Source organism: Oncorhynchus masou, chromosome 5 (genome assembly GCF_036934945.1).
Source record: "Oncorhynchus masou masou isolate Uvic2021 chromosome 5, UVic_Omas_1.1, whole genome shotgun sequence".
NCBI lineage: Eukaryota > Metazoa > Chordata > Actinopteri > Salmoniformes > Salmonidae > Oncorhynchus > Oncorhynchus masou.
Genome location: NC_088216.1, coordinates 13,393,525 through 13,414,202, shown reverse-complemented (window position 1 = coordinate 13,414,202; position 20,678 = coordinate 13,393,525). Strand labels below are relative to the sequence as shown.

Sequence of the window (20,678 nt, the reverse complement as noted above, 5' to 3'; positions counted from 1 at the left end):
CACACCATATCAGGGGTGTGTGTTTAAGTTCAGTCAACAGAGACATCTGTTCTTACATCTCATCGTCTTCAGGGCTCTCCCTCCCCTCTCCTCTCCTCCCCCTCCCCTCTCCTCCCCCCTCCCCTCTCTTCTCGTCTCCTCTTCTCCTATCTTCTCTCCTCTCTTCTTCAAGTTGACTATTTTATCGTGGGTCATTACGATGGGGAAGATGTACATATTTTACCATTTTAAATTGAAGTTTGATGCTGTAGAGGCATTCCTTGTTCAAAGAGTATTAATCTTCAGTAAATACTGTTCCCTTTTCCTGTCTTAAATACTGTTCCCTTTTCCTGTCTTAAATACTGTTCCCTTTTCCTGTCTTAAATAATGTTCCCTTTTCCTGTCTTAAATACTGTTCCCTTTTCCTGTCTTAAATACTGTTCCCTTTTCCTGTCTTAAATACTGTTCCCTGTTCCTGTCTTAAATACTGTTCCCTTTTCCTGTCTTAAATACTGTTCCCTTTTCCTGTCTTAAATACTGTTCCCTTTTCCTGTCTTAAATACTGTTCCCTTTTCCTGTCTTAAATACTGTTCCCTTTTCCTGTCTTAAATACTGTTCCCTTTTCCTGTCTTAAATACTGTTCCCTTTTCCTGTCTTAAATACTGTTCCCTTTTCCTGTCTTAAATACTGTTCCCTTTTCCTGTCTTAAATACTGTTCCCTTTTCCTGTATTAAATACTGTTCCCTTTTCCTGTCTTAAATACTGTTCCCTTTTCCTGTCTTAAATACTGTTCCCTTTTCCTGTCTTAAATACTGTTCCCTTTTCCTGTCTTAAATACTGTTCCCCTTTCCTGTCTTAAATACTGTTCCCTTTTCCTGTCTTAAATACTGTTCCCCTTTCCTGTCTTAAATACTGTTCCCTTTTCCTGTCTTAAATACTGTTCCCTTTTCCTGTCTTCCTCTCTGAAGATCTGAGGGTGATATAAGTGATGTTTCCTCTCTCCCTTTTTCTCTCTCTCTCTCTCTCTCTCACCCCCCCCCCCCCATCTCTCTCTCTCTCTCTCTCTCCAGTGCGTGTTCCTGATGCGGGGGTGTACCTGGTGGGCTTGGCTGTTTTCCCCACCCACAGACCTCTCTGTAGCCCCGCCCCCACACCGCTCTCCTCCCCTGAACCACCAGCCAGGAGCATAGAGGTGGGGAGAGACACACAATATCACTACACACGCACTTTCAAACTCTGTCTACACACTCATACAGTCACTCTAAAATATGTTTTCCTCCTCCTCCACCCCCTCTCACCCTCCCCTCTCTTTATTTCCTTCCTCTCTCTCTCTCTCTCTCTCTCTCTCTCTCTCCCCCTCTCTCTCTCTCTCTCTCTCTCTCTCTCTGTCCTCTGTCTCTCCTCCCCTTCTCTCTCTCTCTCTCTTCCTCTTTCCTCCCCTCTCTCTCTCTGTCTCTCCTCATCAGCTCCTGTTGTTCCCAGCGTTGGGGTTTGTTCAGGCAGGTCGTGTGTCATCTGTAGAGTTCATCTGTCAGGAGCTGTCCTCACACACTCAGCTTGTCCTACAGATCTACAGACCTCACTGTGGCCAGCACCCTGGACTAACCCTGCTGCTGCCTGGTGAGGACACATAGGTAGACAGACCAATAACACGGGCACACACACACACACACACACACACACACACACACACACACACACACACACACACACACACACACACACACACACACACACACACACACATACATACATACATATACATACACACACATGTTCAAAACCTTCTTTTTCATTGGCCAGTCTGAGATATGGCTTTTTCTTTGCAACTCTGCCTAGAAGGCCAGCATCCCGGAGTTGCCTCTTCACTGTTGACGTTGACACTGGCAGCTCTCTCTTTCTCTCTCTCTGCCAGCTCTCTCTTTCTATTCCTCTTTATCTCTCTCTGCCAGCTCTCTCTTTCTCTCCCTCTGCCAGTTCTCTTTATCTCTCTCTGCCAGCTCTCTCTTTCTCTCCCTCTGCCAGCTCTCTTTCTCTCTCTCTGCTAGCTCTCTTTCTCTCCCTCTGCCAGCTCTCTTTCTCTCTCTCTGCCAGCTCTCTCTTTCTATTCCTCTTTATCTCTCTCTGCCAGCTCTCTCTTTCTCTCCCTCTGCCAGCTCTCTTTCTCTCCCTCTGCCAGCTCTCTTTCTCTCTCTCTGCCAGCTCTCTCTTTCTATTCCTCTTTATCTCCCTCTGCCAGCTCTCTCTTTCTCTCCCTCTGCCAGCTCTCTTTCTCTCTCTCTGCCAACTCTCTCTTTCTATTCCTCTTTATCTCTCTCCTTCCCTCCATCTCTTCCTTTGCCTTTTGGCTTCCTGTCAGTGGAAAGCTGAGTTTTTTTTGTTGCTGTTTTTCATCTGTCAAGACAGAAAGCTCAATAATCTGAACTGCTTGAGTCATAAAACAAAGGCTGAAATGACAGATTGTGATGTTTCCAGCGCTTCATTTGTAAATTGGGAGATTCCGGAACCAAAAGGGGGAGGGGGGGGGGGTTCTGGGGGTTCTGAGATACCAGAATGCCTGAGAAAAAACAACCCCTTTTATAATAAATCCTTCCATGCATATCATCACATTTGCGTCGTGGCGTAGAGCAGTAGAGTAGAGGCACTTACACAGGTTGCACACACTGGGAACATGTTTAGTAGTCGAGGGTCCGGGGAAAGTCTTTTATCAATACATTTCATGCAGTTCTGTAGATGACTGGAGTCTGGCAGAATCTTTTTCAATAACTCACAAATCATTGAAATGACAGGCGACTCTGACACTGACAAACTGAGAATCTGAGATCAATACAAATCGACCTTGTCTTGAACCCATCAATAGTCCGGGTCTTGATGTGAGGAGGAAAATATAGTCCTAAAAATGCTTTCCAGTTTCACTGACTCACCTAATGATGAGCAGATCACTCACCTAATGATGCTCAGATCACTCACCTAATGATGCTCAGATCACTCACTGGTGATGCTCAGATCACTCACCTAATGATGAGCAGATCACTCACCTAATGATGCTCAGATCACTCACCTAATGATGCTCAGGTCACTCACCTAATGATGCTCAGATCACTCACCTAATGATGAGCAGATCACTCACCTAATGATGTTCAGATCACTCACCTAATGATCAGCAGATCACTCACCTAATGATGCTCAGGTCACTCACCTAATGATGCTCAGGTCACTCACCTAATGATGCTCAGATCACTCACCTAATGATGAGCAGATCACTCACCTAATGATGTTCAGATCACTCACCTAATGATGCTCAGGTCACTCACCTAATGATGCTCAGATCACTCACCTAATGATGCTCAGGTCACTCACCTAATGATGCTCAGATCACTCACCTAATGATGTTCAGATCACTCACCTAATGATGCTCAGATCACTCACCTAATGATGCTCAGGTCACTCACCTAATGATGCTCAGATCACTCACCTAATGATGTTCAGATCACTCACCTAATGATGCTCAGATCACTCACCTAATGATGCTCAGATCACTCACCTAATGATGCTCAGATCACTCACCAGTGACGTCTGATGTGTTCGTGCCAAAAGCCTCTCTCTCTCTTTACTATGTGAAACAATATTTAGAAGTTGATCAAATATTTTGCCAGCCTGCAGCAGACAGATTAGAGTCTTCTCTTTTATGCGGGAGACATTTGCTTTCCAACCTGAGTTTCCCTGCGATTTGTATTTGAAATATTGTGAACGGCCTGTTTTGTCTGCATGCTGTAGTTCACTGACAGATGCACATCCCTGACTGTAGGCCTTGTTATTGGGCTACACACAATCCACAGCCAGGCAGTTTGTCAAAAGAAACGATTGATCCTCTGTGGCTAAATGATAGACCTTCTCATGGTGTAGTAGGACACACTGAATCATTTCATTTCTTTCTGAACAGACAGCCTTGATTCTGTAACTAAATAAATGATGAAGTGCAACGCTGGACAGACGGGAGTTGCAGGTTCATGTCTATCAGAACAGAGAGAGGGAGAGAGAACACAGAAAGTGAATCTCATTCTAGTTCTGTGAGAGAGGCTTGCTACTCACACAGCCATGGCCACGTGTTGGTCTCAAACAGGGTGCGATGTTGCAGGGCAGGATAATTAACGAAGAGGCAATTCAGATCAACTTGGAACGCTTTTATAATCATAATCAGTGACAATTATTTTTCATGCCACGAGAGGTACCTGATCCAGCCAAATAGGTTCTGGAACAAAACAGTCCAAAACGTAGCGGTACCTGATCCAGCCAAATAGGTTCTGGAACAAAACAGTCCAAAATGTAGAGGTACCTGATCCAGCCAAATAGGTTCTGGAACAAAACAGTCCAAAACGTAGAGGTACCTGATCCAGCCAAATAGGTTCTGGAACGAAACAGTCCAAAACGTAGAGGTACCTGATCCAGCCAAATAGGTTCTGGAACAAAACAGTCCAAAACGTAGAGGTACCTGATCCAGCCAAATAGGTTCTGGAACAAAACAGTCCAAAACGTAGAGGTACCTGATCCAGCCAAATAGGTTCTGGAACAAAACAGTCCAGAACGTAGAGGTACCTGATCCAGCCAAATAGGTTCTGGAACAAAACAGTCCAAAACGTAGAGGTACCTGATCCAGCCAAATAGGTTCTGGAACAAAACAGTCCAAAACGTAGAGGTACCTGATCCAGCCAAATAGGTTCTGGAACAAAACAGTCCAGAACGTAGAGGTACCTGATCCAGCCAAATAGGTTCTGGAACAAAACAGTCCAAAACGTAGAGGTACCTGATCCAGCCAAATAGGTTCTGGAACAAAACAGTCCAAAACGTAGAGGTACCTGATCCAGCCAAATAGGTTCTGGAACAAAACAGTCCAAAACGTGATCCAGAGGTACCTGATCCAGCCAAATAGGTTCTGGAACAAAACAGTCCAAAACGTAGAGGTACCTGATCCAGCCAAATAGGTTCTGGAACAAAACAGTCCAAAACGTAGAGGTACCTGATCCAGCCAAATAGGTTCTGGAACAAAACAGTCCAAAACGTAGAGGTACCTGATCCAGCCAAATAGGTTCTGGAACAAAACAGTCCAAAACGTAGAGTTACCTGATCCAGCCAAATAGGTTCTGGAACAAAACAGTCCAAAACGTAGAGGTACCTGATCCAGCCAAATAGGTTCTGGAACAAAACAGTCCAAAACGTAGAGGTACCTGATCCAGCCAAATAGGTTCTGGAACAAACAGTCCAAAAAGAGGTACCTGATCAAATAGGTTCTGGAACAAAACAGTCCAAAACGTAGAGGTACCTGATCCAGCCAAATAGGTTCTGGAACAAAACAGTCCAAAACGTAGAGGTACCTGATCCAGCCAAATAGGTTCTGGAACAAAACAGTCCAAAACGTAGAGGTACCTGATCCAGCCAAATAGGTTCTGGAACAAAACAGTCCAAAACGTAGAGGTACCTGATCCAGCCAAAATAGGTTCTGGAACTGGAACAAAACAGTCCAAAACGTAGAGGTACCTGATCCAGCCAAATAGGTTCTGGAACAAAAACAAAACAGCCAAATAGGTTCTGGAACAAAACAGTCCAAAACGTAGAGGTACCTGATCCAGCCAAATAGGTTCTGGAACAAAACAGTCCAAAACGTAGAGGTACCTGATCCAGCCAAATAGGTTCTGGAACAAAACAGTCCAAACGTAGAGGTACCTGATCCAGCCAAATAGGTTCTGGAACAAAACAGTCCAAAACGTAGAGGTACCTGATCCAGCCAAATAGGTTCTGGAACAAAACAGTCCAAAACGTAGAGGTACCTGATCCAGCCAAATAGGTTCTGGAACAAAACAGTCCAAAACGTAGAGGTACCTGATCCAGCCAAATAGGTTCTGGAACAAAACAGTCCAAAACGTAGAGGTACCTGATCCAGCCAAATAGGTTCTGGAACAAAACAGTCCAAAACGTAGAGGTACCTGATCCAGCCAAATAGGTTCTGGAACAAAACAGTCCAAAACGTAGAGGTACCTGATCCAGCCAAATAGGTTCTGGAACAAAACAGTCCAAAAGAGGTACCTGATCCAGCCAAATAGGTTCTGGAACAAAACAGTCCAAAACGTAGAGGTACCTGATCCAGCCAAATAGGTTCTGGAACAAAACAGTCCAAAACGTAGAGGTACCTGATCCAGCCAAATAGGTTCTGGAACAAAACAGTCCAAAACGTAGAGGTACCTGATCCAGCCAAATAGGTTCTGGAACAAAACAGTCCAAAACGTAGAGGTACCTGATCCAGCCAAATAGGTTCTGGAACAAAACAGTCCAAAACGTAGAGGTACCTGATCCAGCCAAATAGGTTCTGGAACAAAACAGTCCAAAACGTAGAGGTACCTGATCCAGCCAAATAGGTTCTGGAACAAAACAGTCCAAAACGTAGAGGTACCTGATCCAGCCAAATAGGTTCTGGAACAAAACAGTCCAAAACGTAGAGGTACCTGATCCAGCCAAATAGGTTCTGGAACAAAACAGTCCAAAACGTAGAGGTACCTGATCCAGCCAAATAGGTTCTGGAACAAAACAGTCCAAAACGTAGAGGTACCTGATCCAGCCAAATAGGTTCTGGAACAAAACAGTCCAAAACGTAGAGGTACCTGATCCAGCCAAATAGGTTCTGGAACAAAACAGAACAAAAGCCAAATAGGTTCTGGAACAAAAAGTCCAAAACGTAGAGGTACCTGATCCAGCCAAATAGGTTCTGGAACAAAACAGTCCAAAACGTAGAGGTACCTGATCCAGCCAAATAGGTTCTGGAACAAAACAGTCCAAAACGTAGAGGTACCTGATCCAGCCAAATAGGTTCTGGAACAAAACAGTCCAAAACGTAGAGGTACCTGATCCAGCCAAATAGGTTCTGGAACAAAACAGTCCAAAACGTAGAGGTACCTGATCCAGCCAAATAGGTTCTGGAACAAAACAGTCCAAAACCTGATCCAGCCAAATAGGTACCTGATCCAGCCAAATAGGTTCTGGAACAAAACAGTCCAAAACGTAGAGGTACCTGATCCAGCCAAATAGGTTCTGGAACAAAACAGTCCAAAACGTAGTTCTGGAACAAAAAGTCCAAAAACGCAAATAGGTACCTGATCCAGCCAAATAGGTTCTGGAACAAAACAGTCCAAAAGCCAAATAGGTTCTGGAACAAAACAGTCCAAAGGTACCTGATCCAGCCAAATAGGTTCTGGAACAAAACAGTCCAAAACGTAGAGGTACCTGATCCAGCCAAATAGGTTCTGGAACAAAACAGTCCAAAACGTAGAGGTACCTGATCCAGCCAAATAGGTTCTGGAACAAAACAGTCCAAAACGTAGAGGTACCTGATCCAGCCAAATAGGTTCTGGAACAAAACAGTCCAAAACGTAGAGGTACCTGATCCAGCCAAATAGGTTCTGGAACAAAACAGTCCAAAACGTAGAGGTACCTGATCCAGCCAAATAGGTTCTGGAACAAAACAGTCCAAAACGTAGAGGTACCTGATCCAGCCAAATAGGTTCTGGAACAAAACAGTCCAAAACGTAGAGGTACCTGATCCAGCCAAATAGGTTCTGGAACAAAACAGTCCAAAACGTAGAGGTACCTGATCCAGCCAAATAGGTTCTGGAACAAAACAGTCCAAAACGTAGAGGTACCTGATCCAGCCAAATAGGTTCTGGAACAAAACAGTCCAAAACGTAGAGGTACCTGATCCAGCCAAATAGGTTCTGGAACAAAACAGTCCAAAACGTAGAGGTACCTGATCCAGCCAAATAGGTTCTGGAACAAAACAGTCCAAAACGTAGAGGTACCTGATCCAGCCAAATAGGTTCTGGAACAAAACAGTCAAAACGTAGAGGTACCTGATCCAGCCAAATAGGTTCTGGAACAAAACAGTCCTGATCCAGCCAAATAGGTTCTGGAACAAAACAAAACGTAGAGGTACCTGATCCAGCCAAATAGGTTCTGGAACAAAACAGTCCAAAACGTAGAGGTACCTGATCCAGCCAAATAGGTTCTGGAACAAAACAGTCCAAAACGTAGAGGTACCTGATCCAGCCAAATAGGTTCTGGAACAAAACAGTCCAAAACGTAGAGGTACCTGATCCAGCCAAATAGGTTCTGGAACAAAACAGTCCAAAACGTAGAGGTACCTGATCCAGCCAAATAGGTTCTGGAACAAAACAGTCCAAAACGTAGAGGTACCTGATCCAGCCAAATAGGTTCTGGAACAAAACAGTCCAAAACGTAGAGGTACCTGATCCAGCCAAATAGGTTCTGGAACAAAACAGTCCAAAACGTAGAGGTACCTGATCCAGCCAAATAGGTTCTGGAACAAAACAGTCCAAAACGTAGAGGTACCTGATCCAGCCAAATAGGTTCTGGAACAAAACAGTCCAAAACGTAGAGGTACCTGATCCAGCCAAATAGGTTCTGGAACAAAACAGTCCAAAACGTAGAGGTACCTGATCCAGCCAAATAGGTTCTGGAACAAAACAGTCCAAAACGTAGAGGTACCTGATCCAGCCAAATAGGTTCTGGAACAAAACAGTCCAAAAAGGTACCTGATCCAGCCAAATAGGTTCTGGAACAAAACAGTCCCGTGATCTGATCCAGCCAAATAGGTTCTGGAACAAAACAGTCCAAAACGTAGAGGTACCTGATCCAGCCAAATAGGTTCTGGAACAAAACAGTCCAAAACGTAGAGGTACCTGATCCAGCCAAATAGGTTCTGGAACAAAACAGTCCAAAACGTAGAGGTACCTGATCCAGCCAAATAGGTTCTGGAACAAAACAGTCCAAAACGTAGAGGTACCTGATCCAGCCAAATAGGTTCTGGAACAAAACAGTCCAAAACGATCCAGAGGTACCTGATCCAGCCAAATAGGTTCTGGAACAAAACAGTCCAAAACGTAGAGGTACCTGATCCAGCCAAATAGGTTCTGGAACAAAACAGTCCAAAACGTAGAGGTACCTGATCCAGCCAAATAGGTTCTGGAACAAAACAGTCCAAAACGTAGAGGTACCTGATCCAGCCAAATAGGTTCTGGAACAAAACAGTCCAAAACGTAGAGGTACCTGATCCAGCCAAATAGGTTCTGGAACAAAACAGTCCAAAACGTAGAGGTACCTGATCCAGCCAAATAGGTTCTGGAACAAAACAGTCCAAAACGTAGAGGTACCTGATCCAGCCAAATAGGTTCTGGAACAAAACAGTCCAAAACGTAGAGGTACCTGATCCAGCCAAATAGGTTCTGGAACAAAACAGTCCAAAACGTAGAGGTACCTGATCCAGCCAAATAGGTTCTGGAACAAAACAGTCCAAAACGTAGAGGTACCTGATCCAGCCAAATAGGTTCTGGAACAAAACAGTCCAAAACGTAGAGGTACCTGATCCAGCCAAATAGGTTCTGGAACAAAACAGTCCAAAACGTAGAGGTACCTGATCCAGCCAAATAGGTTCTGGAACAAAACAGTCCAAAACGTAGAGGTACCTGATCCAGCCAAATAGGTTCTGGAACAAAACAGTCCAAAACGTAGAGGTACCTGATCCAGCCAAATAGGTTCTGGAACAAAACAGTCCAAAACGTAGAGGTACCTGATCCAGCCAAATAGGTTCTGGAACAAAACAGTCCAAAACGTAGAGGTACCTGATCCAGCCAAATAGGTTCTGGAACAAAACAGTCCAAAACGTAGAGGTACCTGATCCAGCCAAATAGGTTCTGGAACAAAACAGTCCAAAACGTAGAGGTACCTGATCCAGCCAAATAGGTTCTGGAACAAAACAGTCCAAAACGTAGAGGTACCTGATCCAGCCAAATAGGTTCTGGAACAAAACAGTCCAAAACGTAGAGGTACCTGATCCAGCCAAATAGGTTCTGGAACAAAACAGTCCAAACGTAGAGGTACCTGATCCAGCCAAATAGGTTCTGGAACTGAAGGTTCTGGAACAAAACAGTCCAGTTCTGGAACAAAACGTAGAGGTACCTGATCCAGCCAAATAGGTTCTGGAACAAAACAGTCCAAAACGTAGAGGTACCTGATCCAGCCAAATAGGTTCTGGAACAAAACAGTCCAAAACGTAGAGGTACCTGATCCAGCCAAATAGGTTCTGGAACAAAACAGTCCAAAACGTAGAGGTACCTGATCCAGCCAAATAGGTTCTGGAACAAAACAGTCCAAAACGTAGAGGTACCTGATCCAGCCAAATAGGTTCTGGAACAAAACAGTCCAAAACGTAGAGGTACCTGATCCAGCCAAATAGGTTCTGGAACAAAACAGTCCAAAACGTAGAGGTACCTGATCCAGCCAAATAGGTTCTGGAACAAAACAGTCCAAAACGTAGAGGTACCTGATCCAGCCAAATAGGTTCTGGAACAAAACAGTCCAAAACGTAGAGGTACCTGATCCAGCCAAATAGGTTCTGGAACAAAACAGTCCAAAACGTAGAGGTACCTGATCCAGCCAAATAGGTTCTGGAACAAAACAGTCCAAAACGTAGAGGTACCTGATCCAGCCAAATAGGTTCTGGAACAAAACAGTCCAAAACGTAGAGGTACCTGATCCAGCCAAATAGGTTCTGGAACAAAACAGTCCAAAACGTAGAGGTACCTGATCCAGCCAAATAGGTTCTGGAACAAAACAGTCCAAAACGTAGAGGTACCTGATCCAGCCAAATAGGTTCTGGAACAAAACAGTCCAAAACGTAGAGGTACCTGATCCAGTTCCAAAAATAGGTTCTGGAACAAAACAGTCCAAAACGTAGAGGTACCTGATCCAGCCAAATAGGTTCTGGAACAAAACAGTCCAAAACGTAGAGGTACCTGATCCAGCCAAATAGGTTCTGGAACAAAACAGTCCAAAACGTAGAGGTACCTGATCCAGCCAAATAGGTTCTGGAACAAAACAGTCCAAAACGTAGAGGTACCTGATCCAGCCAAATAGGTTCTGGAACAAAACAGTCCAAAACGTAGAGGTACCTGATCCAGCCAAATAGGTTCTGGAACAAAACAGTCCAAAACGTAGAGGTACCTGATCCAGCCAAATAGGTTCTGGAACAAAACAGTCCAGAACGTAGAGGTACCTGATCCAGCCAAATAGGTTCTGGAACAAAACAGTCCAAAACGTAGAGGTACCTGATCCAGCCAAATAGGTTCTGGAACAAAACAGTCCAAAAAGGTACCTGATCCAGCCAAATAGGTTCTGGAACAAAACAGTGTACCTGATCCAGCCAAATAGGTTCTGGAACAAAACAGTCCAAAACGTAGAGGTACCTGATCCAGCCAAATAGGTTCTGGAACAAAACAGTCCAAAACGTAGAGGTACCTGATCCAGCCAAATAGGTTCTGGAACAAAACAGTCCAAAACGTAGAGGTACCTGATCCAGCCAAATAGGTTCTGGAACAAAACAGTCCAAATCCAGCCAAATAGGTTCTGGAACAAAACAGTCCAAACGACGTGAGGTACCTGATCCAGCCAAATAGGTTCTGGAACAAAACAGTCCAAAACGTAGAGGTACCTGATCCAGCCAAATAGGTTCTGGAACAAAACAGTCCAAAACGTAGAGGTACCTGATCCAGCCAAATAGGTTCTGGAACAAAACAGTCCAAAACGTAGAGGTACCTGATCCAGCCAAATAGGTTCTGGAACAAAACAGTCCAAAACGTAGAGGTACCTGATCCAGCCAAATAGGTTCTGGAACAAAACAGTCCAAAACGTAGAGGTACCTGATCCAGCCAAATAGGTTCTGGAACAAAACAGTCCAAAACGTAGAGGTACCTGATCCAGCCAAATAGGTTCTGGAACAAAACAGTCCACCTGATCCAGCCAAATAGGTTCTGGAACAAAACAGAGGTACCTGATCCAGCCAAATAGGTTCTGGAACAAAACAAAACAGTCCAGGTTCTGGAACAAAACGTAGAGGTACCTGATCCAGCCAAATAGGTTCTGGAACAAAACAGTCCAAAACGTAGAGGTACCTGATCCAGCCAAATAGGTTCTGGAACAAAACAGTCCAAAGTCCAAAACGTAGAGGTACCTGATCCAGCCAAATAGGTTCTGGAACAAAACAGTCCAGAACGTAGAGGTACCTGATCCAGCCAAATAGGTTCTGGAACAAAACAGTCCAGAACGTAGAGGTACCTGATCCAGCCAAATAGGTTCTGGAACAAATCCAGCCAAATAGGTTCTGGAACAAAAAGTCCAAAACGTAGAGGTACCTGATCCAGCCAAATAGGTTCTGGAACAAAACAGTCCAAAACAAATCCAGCCAAATAGGTTCTGGAACAAAACAGTCCAAAACGAGGTACCTGATCCAGCCAAATAGGTTCTGGAACAAAACAGTCCAAAACGTAGAGGTACCTGATCCAGCCAAATAGGTTCTGGAACAAAACAGTCCAAAACGTAGAGGTACCTGATCCAGCCAAATAGGTTCTGGAACAAAACAGTCCAAAACGTAGAGGTACCTGATCCAGCCAAATAGGTTCTGGAACAAAACAGTCCAAAACGTAGAGGTACCTGATCCAGCCAAATAGGTTCTGGAACAAAACAGTCCAAACGTAGAGGTACCTGATCCAGCCAAATAGGTTCTGGAACAAAACAGTCCAAAACGTAGAGGTACCTGATCCAGCCAAATAGGTTCTGGAACAAAACAGTCCAAAACGTAGAGGTACCTGATCCAGCCAAATAGGTTCTGGAACAAAACAGTCCAAAACGTAGAGGTACCTGATCCAGCCAAATAGGTTCTGGAACAAAACAGTCCAAAACGTAGAGGTACCTGATCCAGCCAAATAGGTTCTGGAACAAAACAGTCCAAAACGTGAGGTACCTGATCCAGCCAAATAGGTTCTGGAACAAAACAGTCCCTGATCCAGCCAAATAGGTTCTGGAACAAAACAGTCCAAAACGTAGAGGTACCTGATCCAGCCAAATAGGTTCTGGAACAAAACAGTCCAAAACGTAGAGGTACCTGATCCAGCCAAATAGGTTCTGGAACAAAACAGTCCAAACGTAGAGGTACCTGATCCAGCCAAATAGGTTCTGGAACAAAACAGTCCAAAACGTAGAGGTACCTGATCCAGCCAAATAGGTTCTGGAACAAAACAAAACAGTGGAACAAAACAGTCCAAACGAGAGGTACCTGATCCAGCCAAATAGGTTCTGGAACAAAACAGTCCAAAACGTAGAGGTACCTGATCCAGCCAAATAGGTTCTGGAACAAAACAGTCCAAAACGTAGAGGTACCTGATCCAGCCAAATAGGTTCTGAACAAAACAGTCCAAAAACAAATCCAGCCAAATAGGTCTGGAACAAAACAGTCCAAAACGTAGAGGTACCTGATCCAGCCAAATAGGTTCTGGAACAAAACAAAACGTAGAGGTACCTGATCCAGCCAAATAGGTTCTGGAACAAAACAGTCCAAAAGAGGTACCTGATCCAGCCAAATAGGTTCTGGAACAAAACAGTCCAAAACGTAGAGGTACCTGATCCAGCCAAATAGGTTCTGGAACAAAACAGTCCAAAACGTAGAGGTACCTGATCCAGCCAAATAGGTTCTGGAACAAAACAGTCCAAAACGTAGAGGTACCTGATCCAGCCAAATAGGTTCTGGAACAAAACAGTCCAAAACGTAGAGGTACCTGATCCAGCCAAATAGGTTCTGGAACAAAACAGTCCAAAACGTAGAGGTACCTGATCCAGCCAAATAGGTTCTGGAACAAAACAGTCCAAAACGTAGAGGTACCTGATCCAGCCAAATAGGTTCTGGAACAAAACAGTCCAAAACGTAGAGGTACCTGATCCAGCCAAATAGGTTCTGGAACAAAACAGTCCAAAACGTAGAGGTACCTGATCCAGCCAAATAGGTTCTGGAACAAAACAGTCCAAAACGTAGAGGTACCTGATCCAGCCAAATAGGTTCTGGAACAAAACAAAACGTAGAGGTACCTGATCCAGCCAAATAGGTTCTGGAACAAAACAGTCCAAACGTAGAGGTACCTGATCCAGCCAAATAGGTTCTGGAACAAAACAGTCCAGAACGTAGAGGTACCTGATCCAGCCAAATAGGTTCTGGAACAAAACAAAACAGTCAAATAGGTTCTGGAAAACAGTCCAAAAGAGGTACCTGATCCAGCCAAATAGGTTCTGGAACAAAACAGTCCAAAACAGTAGAGGTACCTGATCCAGCCAAATAGGTTCTGGAACAAAACAGTCCAAAACGTAGAGGTACCTGATCCAGCCAAATAGGTTCTGGAACAAAACAGTCCAAAACGTAGAGGTACCTGATCCAGCCAAATAGGTTCTGGAACAAAACAGTCCAAAACGTAGAGGTACCTGATCCAGCCAAATAGGTTCTGGAACAAAACAGTCCAAAACGTAGAGGTACCTGATCCAGCCAAATAGGTTCTGGAACAAAACAGTCCAAAACGTAGAGGTACCTGATCCAGCCAAATAGGTTCTGGAACAAAACAGTCCAAAACGTAGAGGTACCTGATCCAGCCAAATAGGTTCTGGAACAAAACAGTCCAAAACGTAGAGGTACCTGATCCAGCCAAATAGGTTCTGGAACAAAACAGTCCAAAACGTAGAGGTACCTGATCCAGCCAAATAGGTTCTGGAACAAAACAGTCCAAAACGTAGAGGTACCTGATCCAGCCAAATAGGTTCTGGAACAAAACAGTCCAAAACGTAGAGGTACCTGATCCAGCCAAATAGGTTCTGGAACAAAACAGTCCAAAAGGTACCTGATCCAGCCAAATAGGTTCTGGAACAAAACAGTCCAAAACGTAGAGGTACCTGATCCAGCCAAATAGGTTCTGGAACAAAACAGTCCAAACGTAGAGGTACCTGATCCAGCCAAATAGGTTCTGGAACAAAACAGTCCCTAGAGGTACCTGATCCAGCCAAATAGGTTCTGGAACAAAACAGTCCAAAACGTAGAGGTACCTGATCCAGCCAAATAGGTTCTGGAACAAAACAGTCCAAAACGTAGAGGTACCTGATCCAGCCAAATAGGTTCTGGAACAAAACAGTCCAAAACGTAGAGGTACCTGATCCAGCCAAATAGGTTCTGGAACAAAACAGTCCAAAACGTAGAGGTACCTGATCCAGCCAAATAGGTTCTGGAACAAAACAGTCCAAAACGTAGAGGTACCTGATCCAGCCAAATAGGTTCTGGAACAAAACAGTGGTACCTGATCCAGCCAAACAGTCTGGAACAAAACAGTCCAAAACGTAGAGGTACCTGATCCAGCCAAATAGGTTCTGGAACAAAACAGTCCAAAACGTAGAGGTACCTGATCCAGCCAAATAGGTTCTGGAACAAAACAGTCCAAAACGTAGAGGTACCTGATCCAGCCAAATAGGTTCTGGAACAAAACAAAACGTAGAGGTACCTGATCCAGCCAAATAGGTTCTGGAACAAAACAGTCCAAAACGTAGAGGTACCTGATCCAGCCAAATAGGTTCTGGGAACAAAACAGGTTCTGGAACAAAACAGTCCAAAAGAGGTACCTGATCCAGCCAAATAGGTTCTGGAACAAAACAGTCCAAAACGTAGAGGTACCTGATCCAGCCAAATAGGTTCTGGAACAAAACAGTCCAAACGTGAGGTACCTGATCCAGCCAAATAGGTTCTGGAACAAAACAGTCCAAAACGTAGAGGTACCTGATCCAGCCAAATAGGTTCTGGAACAAAACAGTCCAAACGTAGAGGTACCTGATCCAGCCAAATAGGTTCTGGAACAAAACAGTCCAAAACGTAGAGGTACCTGATCCAGCCAAATAGGTTCTGGAACAAAACAGTCCAAAACGTAGAGGTACCTGATCCAGCCAAATAGGTTCTGGAACAAAACAGTCCAAAACGTAGAGGTACCTGATCCAGCCAAATAGGTTCTGGAACAAAACAGTCCAAAACGATCCAGAGGTACCTGATCCAGCCAAATAGGTTCTGGAACAAAACAGTCCAAAACGTAGAGGTACCTGATCCAGCCAAATAGGTTCTGGAACAAAACAGTCCAAACGTAGAGGTACCTGATCCAGCCAAATAGGTTCTGGAACAAAACAGTCCAAAACGTAGAGATCCAGCCAAATAGGTTCTGATCCAGCCAAATAGGTTCTGGAACAAAACAGTCCAAAACGTAGAGGTACCTGATCCAGCCAAATAGGTTCTGGAACAAAACAGTCCAAAACGTAGAGGTACCTGATCCAGCCAAATAGGTTCTGGAACAAAACAGTCCAAACGTAGAGGTACCTGATCCAGCCAAATAGGTTCTGGAACAAAACAGTCCAAAACGTAGAGGTACCTGATCCAGCCAAATAGGTTCTGGAACAAAACAGTCCAAAACGTAGAGGTACCTGATCCAGCCAAATAGGTTCTGGAACAAAACAGTCCAAAACGTAGAGGTACCTGATCCAGCCAAATAGGTTCTGGAACAAAACAGTCCAAAACGTAGAGGTACCTGATCCAGCCAAATAGGTTCTGGAACAAAACAGTCCCAAAACCTGATCCAGCCAAATAGGTTCTGGAACAAAACAGTGATCTGATCCAGCCAAATAGGTTCTGGAACAAAACAGTCCAAACGTAGAGGTACCTGATCCAGCCAAATAGGTTCTGGAACAAAACAGTCCAAAACGTAGAGGTACCTGATCCAGCCAAATAGGTTCTGGAACAAAACAGTCCAGGTAAACAAATAGGTTCTGGAACAAAACAGAGGTACCTGATCCAGCCAAATAGGTTCTGGAACAAAACAGTCCAAAACGTAGAGGTACCTGATCCAGCCAAATAGGTTCTGGAACAAAACAGTCCAAAACGTAGAGGTACCTGATCCAGCCAAATAGGTTCTGGAACAAAACAGTCCAAAACGTAGAGGTACCTGATCCAGCCAAATAGGTTCTGGAACAAAACAGTCCAAAACGTAGAGGTACCTGATCCAGCCAAATAGGTTCTGGAACAAAACAGTCCAAAACGATCCAGAGGTTCTACCTGATCCAGCCAAATAGGTTCTGGAACAAAACAGTCCAAAACGTAAAACTGTCCAGCCAGAGGTGGAACAAAACCTGATCCAGCCAAATAGGTTCTGGAACAAAACAGTCCAAAACGTAGAGGTACCTGATCCAGCCAAATAGGTTCTGGAACAAAACAGTCCAAAACGTAGAGGTACCTGATCCAGCCAAATAGGTTCTGGAACAAAACAGTCCAAAACGTAGAGGTACCTGATCCAGCCAAATAGGTTCTGGAACAAAACAGTCCAAAACGTAGAGGTACCTGATCCAGCCAAATAGGTTCTGGAACAAAACAGTCCAAAACGTAGAGGTACCTGATCCAGCCAAATAGGTTCTGGAACAAAACAGTCCAAAACGTAGAGGTACCTGCCAAATAGGTTCTGGAACCAGGTACCTGATCCAGCCAAATAGGTTCTGGAACAAAACAGTCCAAAACGTAGAGGTACCTGATCCAGCCAAATAGGTTCTGGAACAAAACAGTCCAAAACGTAGAGGTACCTGATCCAGCCAAATAGGTTCTGGAACAAAACAGTCCAAAACGTAGAGGTACCTGATCCAGCCAAATAGGTTCTGGAACAAAACAGTCCAAAACGTAGAGGTACCTGATCCAGCCAAATAGGTTCTGGAACAAAACAGTCCAAAACGTAGAGGTACCTGATCCAGCCAAATAGGTTCTGGAACAAAACAGTCCAAAACGTAGAGGTACCTGATCCAGCCAAATAGGTTCTGGAACAAAACAGTCCAAAACGTAGAGGTACCTGATCCAGCCAAATAGGTTCTGGAACAAAACAGTCCAAAACGTAGAGGTACCTGATCCAGCCAAATAGGTTCTGGAACAAAACAGTCCAAAACGTAGAGGTACCTGATCCAGCCAAATAGGTTCTGGAACAAAACAGTCAAAACAGGTACCTGATCCAGCCAAATAGGTTCTGGAACAAAACAGTCCAAACGTAGAGGTACCTGATCCAGCCAAATAGGTTCTGGAACAAAACAGTCCAAAACGTAGAGGTACCTGATCCAGCCAAATAGGTTCTGGAACAAAACAGTCCAAAACGTAGAGGTACCTGATCCAGCCAAATAGGTTCTGGAACAAAACAGTCCAAAAAAGGTACCTGATCCAGCCAAATAGGTTCTGGTACGTAGAGGTACCTGATCCAGCCAAATAGGTTCTGGAACAAAACAGTCCAAAACGTAGAGGTACCTGATCCAGCCAAATAGGTTCTGGAACAAAACAGTCCAAAACGTAGAGGTACCTGATCCAGCCAAATAGGTTCTGGAACAAAACAGTCCAAAACGTAGAGGTACCTGATCCAGCCAAATAGGTTCTGGAACAAAACAGTCCAAAACGTAGAGGTACCTGATCCAGCCAAATAGGTTCTGGAACAAAACAGTCCAAAACGTAGAGGTACCTGATCCAGCCAAATAGGTTCTGGAACAAAACAGTCCAAAACGTAGAGGTACCTGATCCAGCCAAATAGGTTCTGGAACAAAACAGTCCAAAACGTAGAGGTACCTGATCCAGCCAAATAGGTTCTGGAACAAAACAGTCCAAAACGTAGAGGTACCTGATCCAGCCAAATAGGTTCTGGAACAAAACAGTCCAAAACGTAGAGGTACCTGATCCAGCCAAATAGGTTCTGGAACAAAACAGTCCAAAACGTAGAGGTACCTGATCCAGCCAAATAGGTTCTGGAGGTACTGATCCAGCCAAATAGGTTCTGGAACAAAACAGTCCAAAAGAGGTACCTGATCCAGCCAAATAGGTTCTGGAACAAAACAGTCCAAAACGTAGAGGTACCTGATCCAGCCAAATAGGTTCTGGAACAAAACAGTCCAAAACGTAGAGGTACCTGATCCAGCCAAATAGGTTCTGGAACAAAACAGTCCAAAAAACGTAGAGGTACCTGATCCAGCCAAATAGGTTCTGGAACAAAACAGTCCAAAACGATCCAGAGGTTCTGGAACAAAACTGACCTGATCCAGCCAAATAGGTTCTGGAACAAAACAGTCCAAAACGTAGAGGTACCTGATCCAGCCAAATAGGTTCTGGAACAAAACAGTCCAAAACGTAGAGGTACCTGATCCAGCCAAATAGGTTCTGGAACAAAACAGTCCAAAACGTAGAGGTACCTGATCCAGCCAAATAGGTTCTGGAACAAAACAGTCCAAAACGTAGAGGTACCTGATCCAGCCAAATAGGTTCTGGAACAAAACAGTCCAAAACGTAGAGGTACCTGATCCAGCCAAATAGGTTCTGGAACAAAACAGTCCAAAACTGATCCAGCCAAATAGGTTCTGGAACAAAACAGTACCTGATCCAGCCAAATAGGTTCTGGAACAAAACAGTCCAAAACGTAGAGGTACCTGATCCAGCCAAATAGGTTCTGGAACAAAACAGTCCAAAACGTAGAGGTACCTGATCCAGCCAAATAGGTTCTGGAACAAAACAGTCCAAAACGAGGTACCTGATCCAGCCAAATAGGTTCTGGAACAAAACAGTCCAAAACGTAGAGGTACCTGATCCAGCCAAATAGGTTCTGGAACAAAACAGTCCAAAAAACCTGATCCAGCCAAATAGGTTCTGGAACAAAACAGTAGAGGTACCTGATCCAGCCAAATAGGTTCTGGAACAAAACAGGAACAAAAGCCAAATAGGTTCTGGAACAAAACAGTCCAAAAGAGGTACCTGATCCAGCCAAATAGGTTCTGGAACAAAACAGTCCAAAACGTAGAGGTACCTGATCCAGCCAAATAGGTTCTGGAACAAAACAGTCCAAAACGTAGAGGTACCTGATCCAGCCAAATAGGTTCTGGAACAAAACAGTCCAAAACGTAGAGGTACCTGATCCAGCCAAATAGGTTCTGGAACAAAACAGTCCAAAACGTAGAGGTACCTGATCCAGCCAAATAGGTTCTGGAACAAAACAGTCCAAAACGTAGAGGTACCTGATCCAGCCAAATAGGTTCTGGAACAAAACAGTCCAAAACGTAGAGGTACCTGATCCAGCCAAATAGGTTCTGGAACAAAACAGTCCAAAACGTAGAGGTACCTGATCCAGCCAAATAGGTTCTGGAACAAAACAGTCCAAAACGTAGAGGTACCTGATCCAGCCAAATAGGTTCTGGAACAAAACAGTCCAAAACGTAGAGGTACCTGATCCAGCCAAATAGGTTCTGGAACAAAACAGTCCAAAACGTAGAGGTACCTGATCCAGCCAAATAGGTTCTGGAACAAAACAGTCCAAAACCTGATCCGTAGGTTCTGGAACAAAACAGTCCCTGATCCAGCCAAATAGGTTCTGGAACAAAACAGTCCAAAACGTAGAGGTACCTGATCCAGCCAAATAGGTTCTGGAACAAAACAGTCCAAACGTAGGTACCTGATCCAGCCAAATAGGTTCTGGAACAAAACAGTCCAAAACGTAGAGGTACCTGATCCAGCCAAATAGGTTCTGGAACAAAACAGTCCAAAACGTAGAGGTACCTGATCCAGCCAAATAGGTTCTGGAACAAAACAGTCCAAAAAACGTAGAGGTACCTGATCCAGCCAAATAGGTTCTGGAACAAAACAGTCCAAAACGTAGAGGTACCTGATCCAGCCAAATAGGTTCTGGAACAAAACAGTCCAAAACGTAGAGGTACCTGATCCAGCCAAATAGGTTCTG

The 20,678-nt window shown here is 44.3% G+C and overlaps 1 protein-coding gene across 1 annotated transcript in view; it reads left to right on the top strand.

Moving 5' to 3' along the window:
• Positions 1-20,678, top strand: part of LOC135528248 (polycystin-1-like) — a 143,441-nt gene that overhangs the window by 68,381 nt on the left and 54,382 nt on the right. Inside the window, exons 11-12 of the mRNA XM_064957204.1 lie at positions 1,050-1,171; positions 1,446-1,599. Of these exons, the coding sequence (XP_064813276.1) occupies positions 1,050-1,171; positions 1,446-1,599 (276 nt within the window). The remainder of the gene's footprint in view (positions 1-1,049; positions 1,172-1,445; positions 1,600-20,678) is intronic.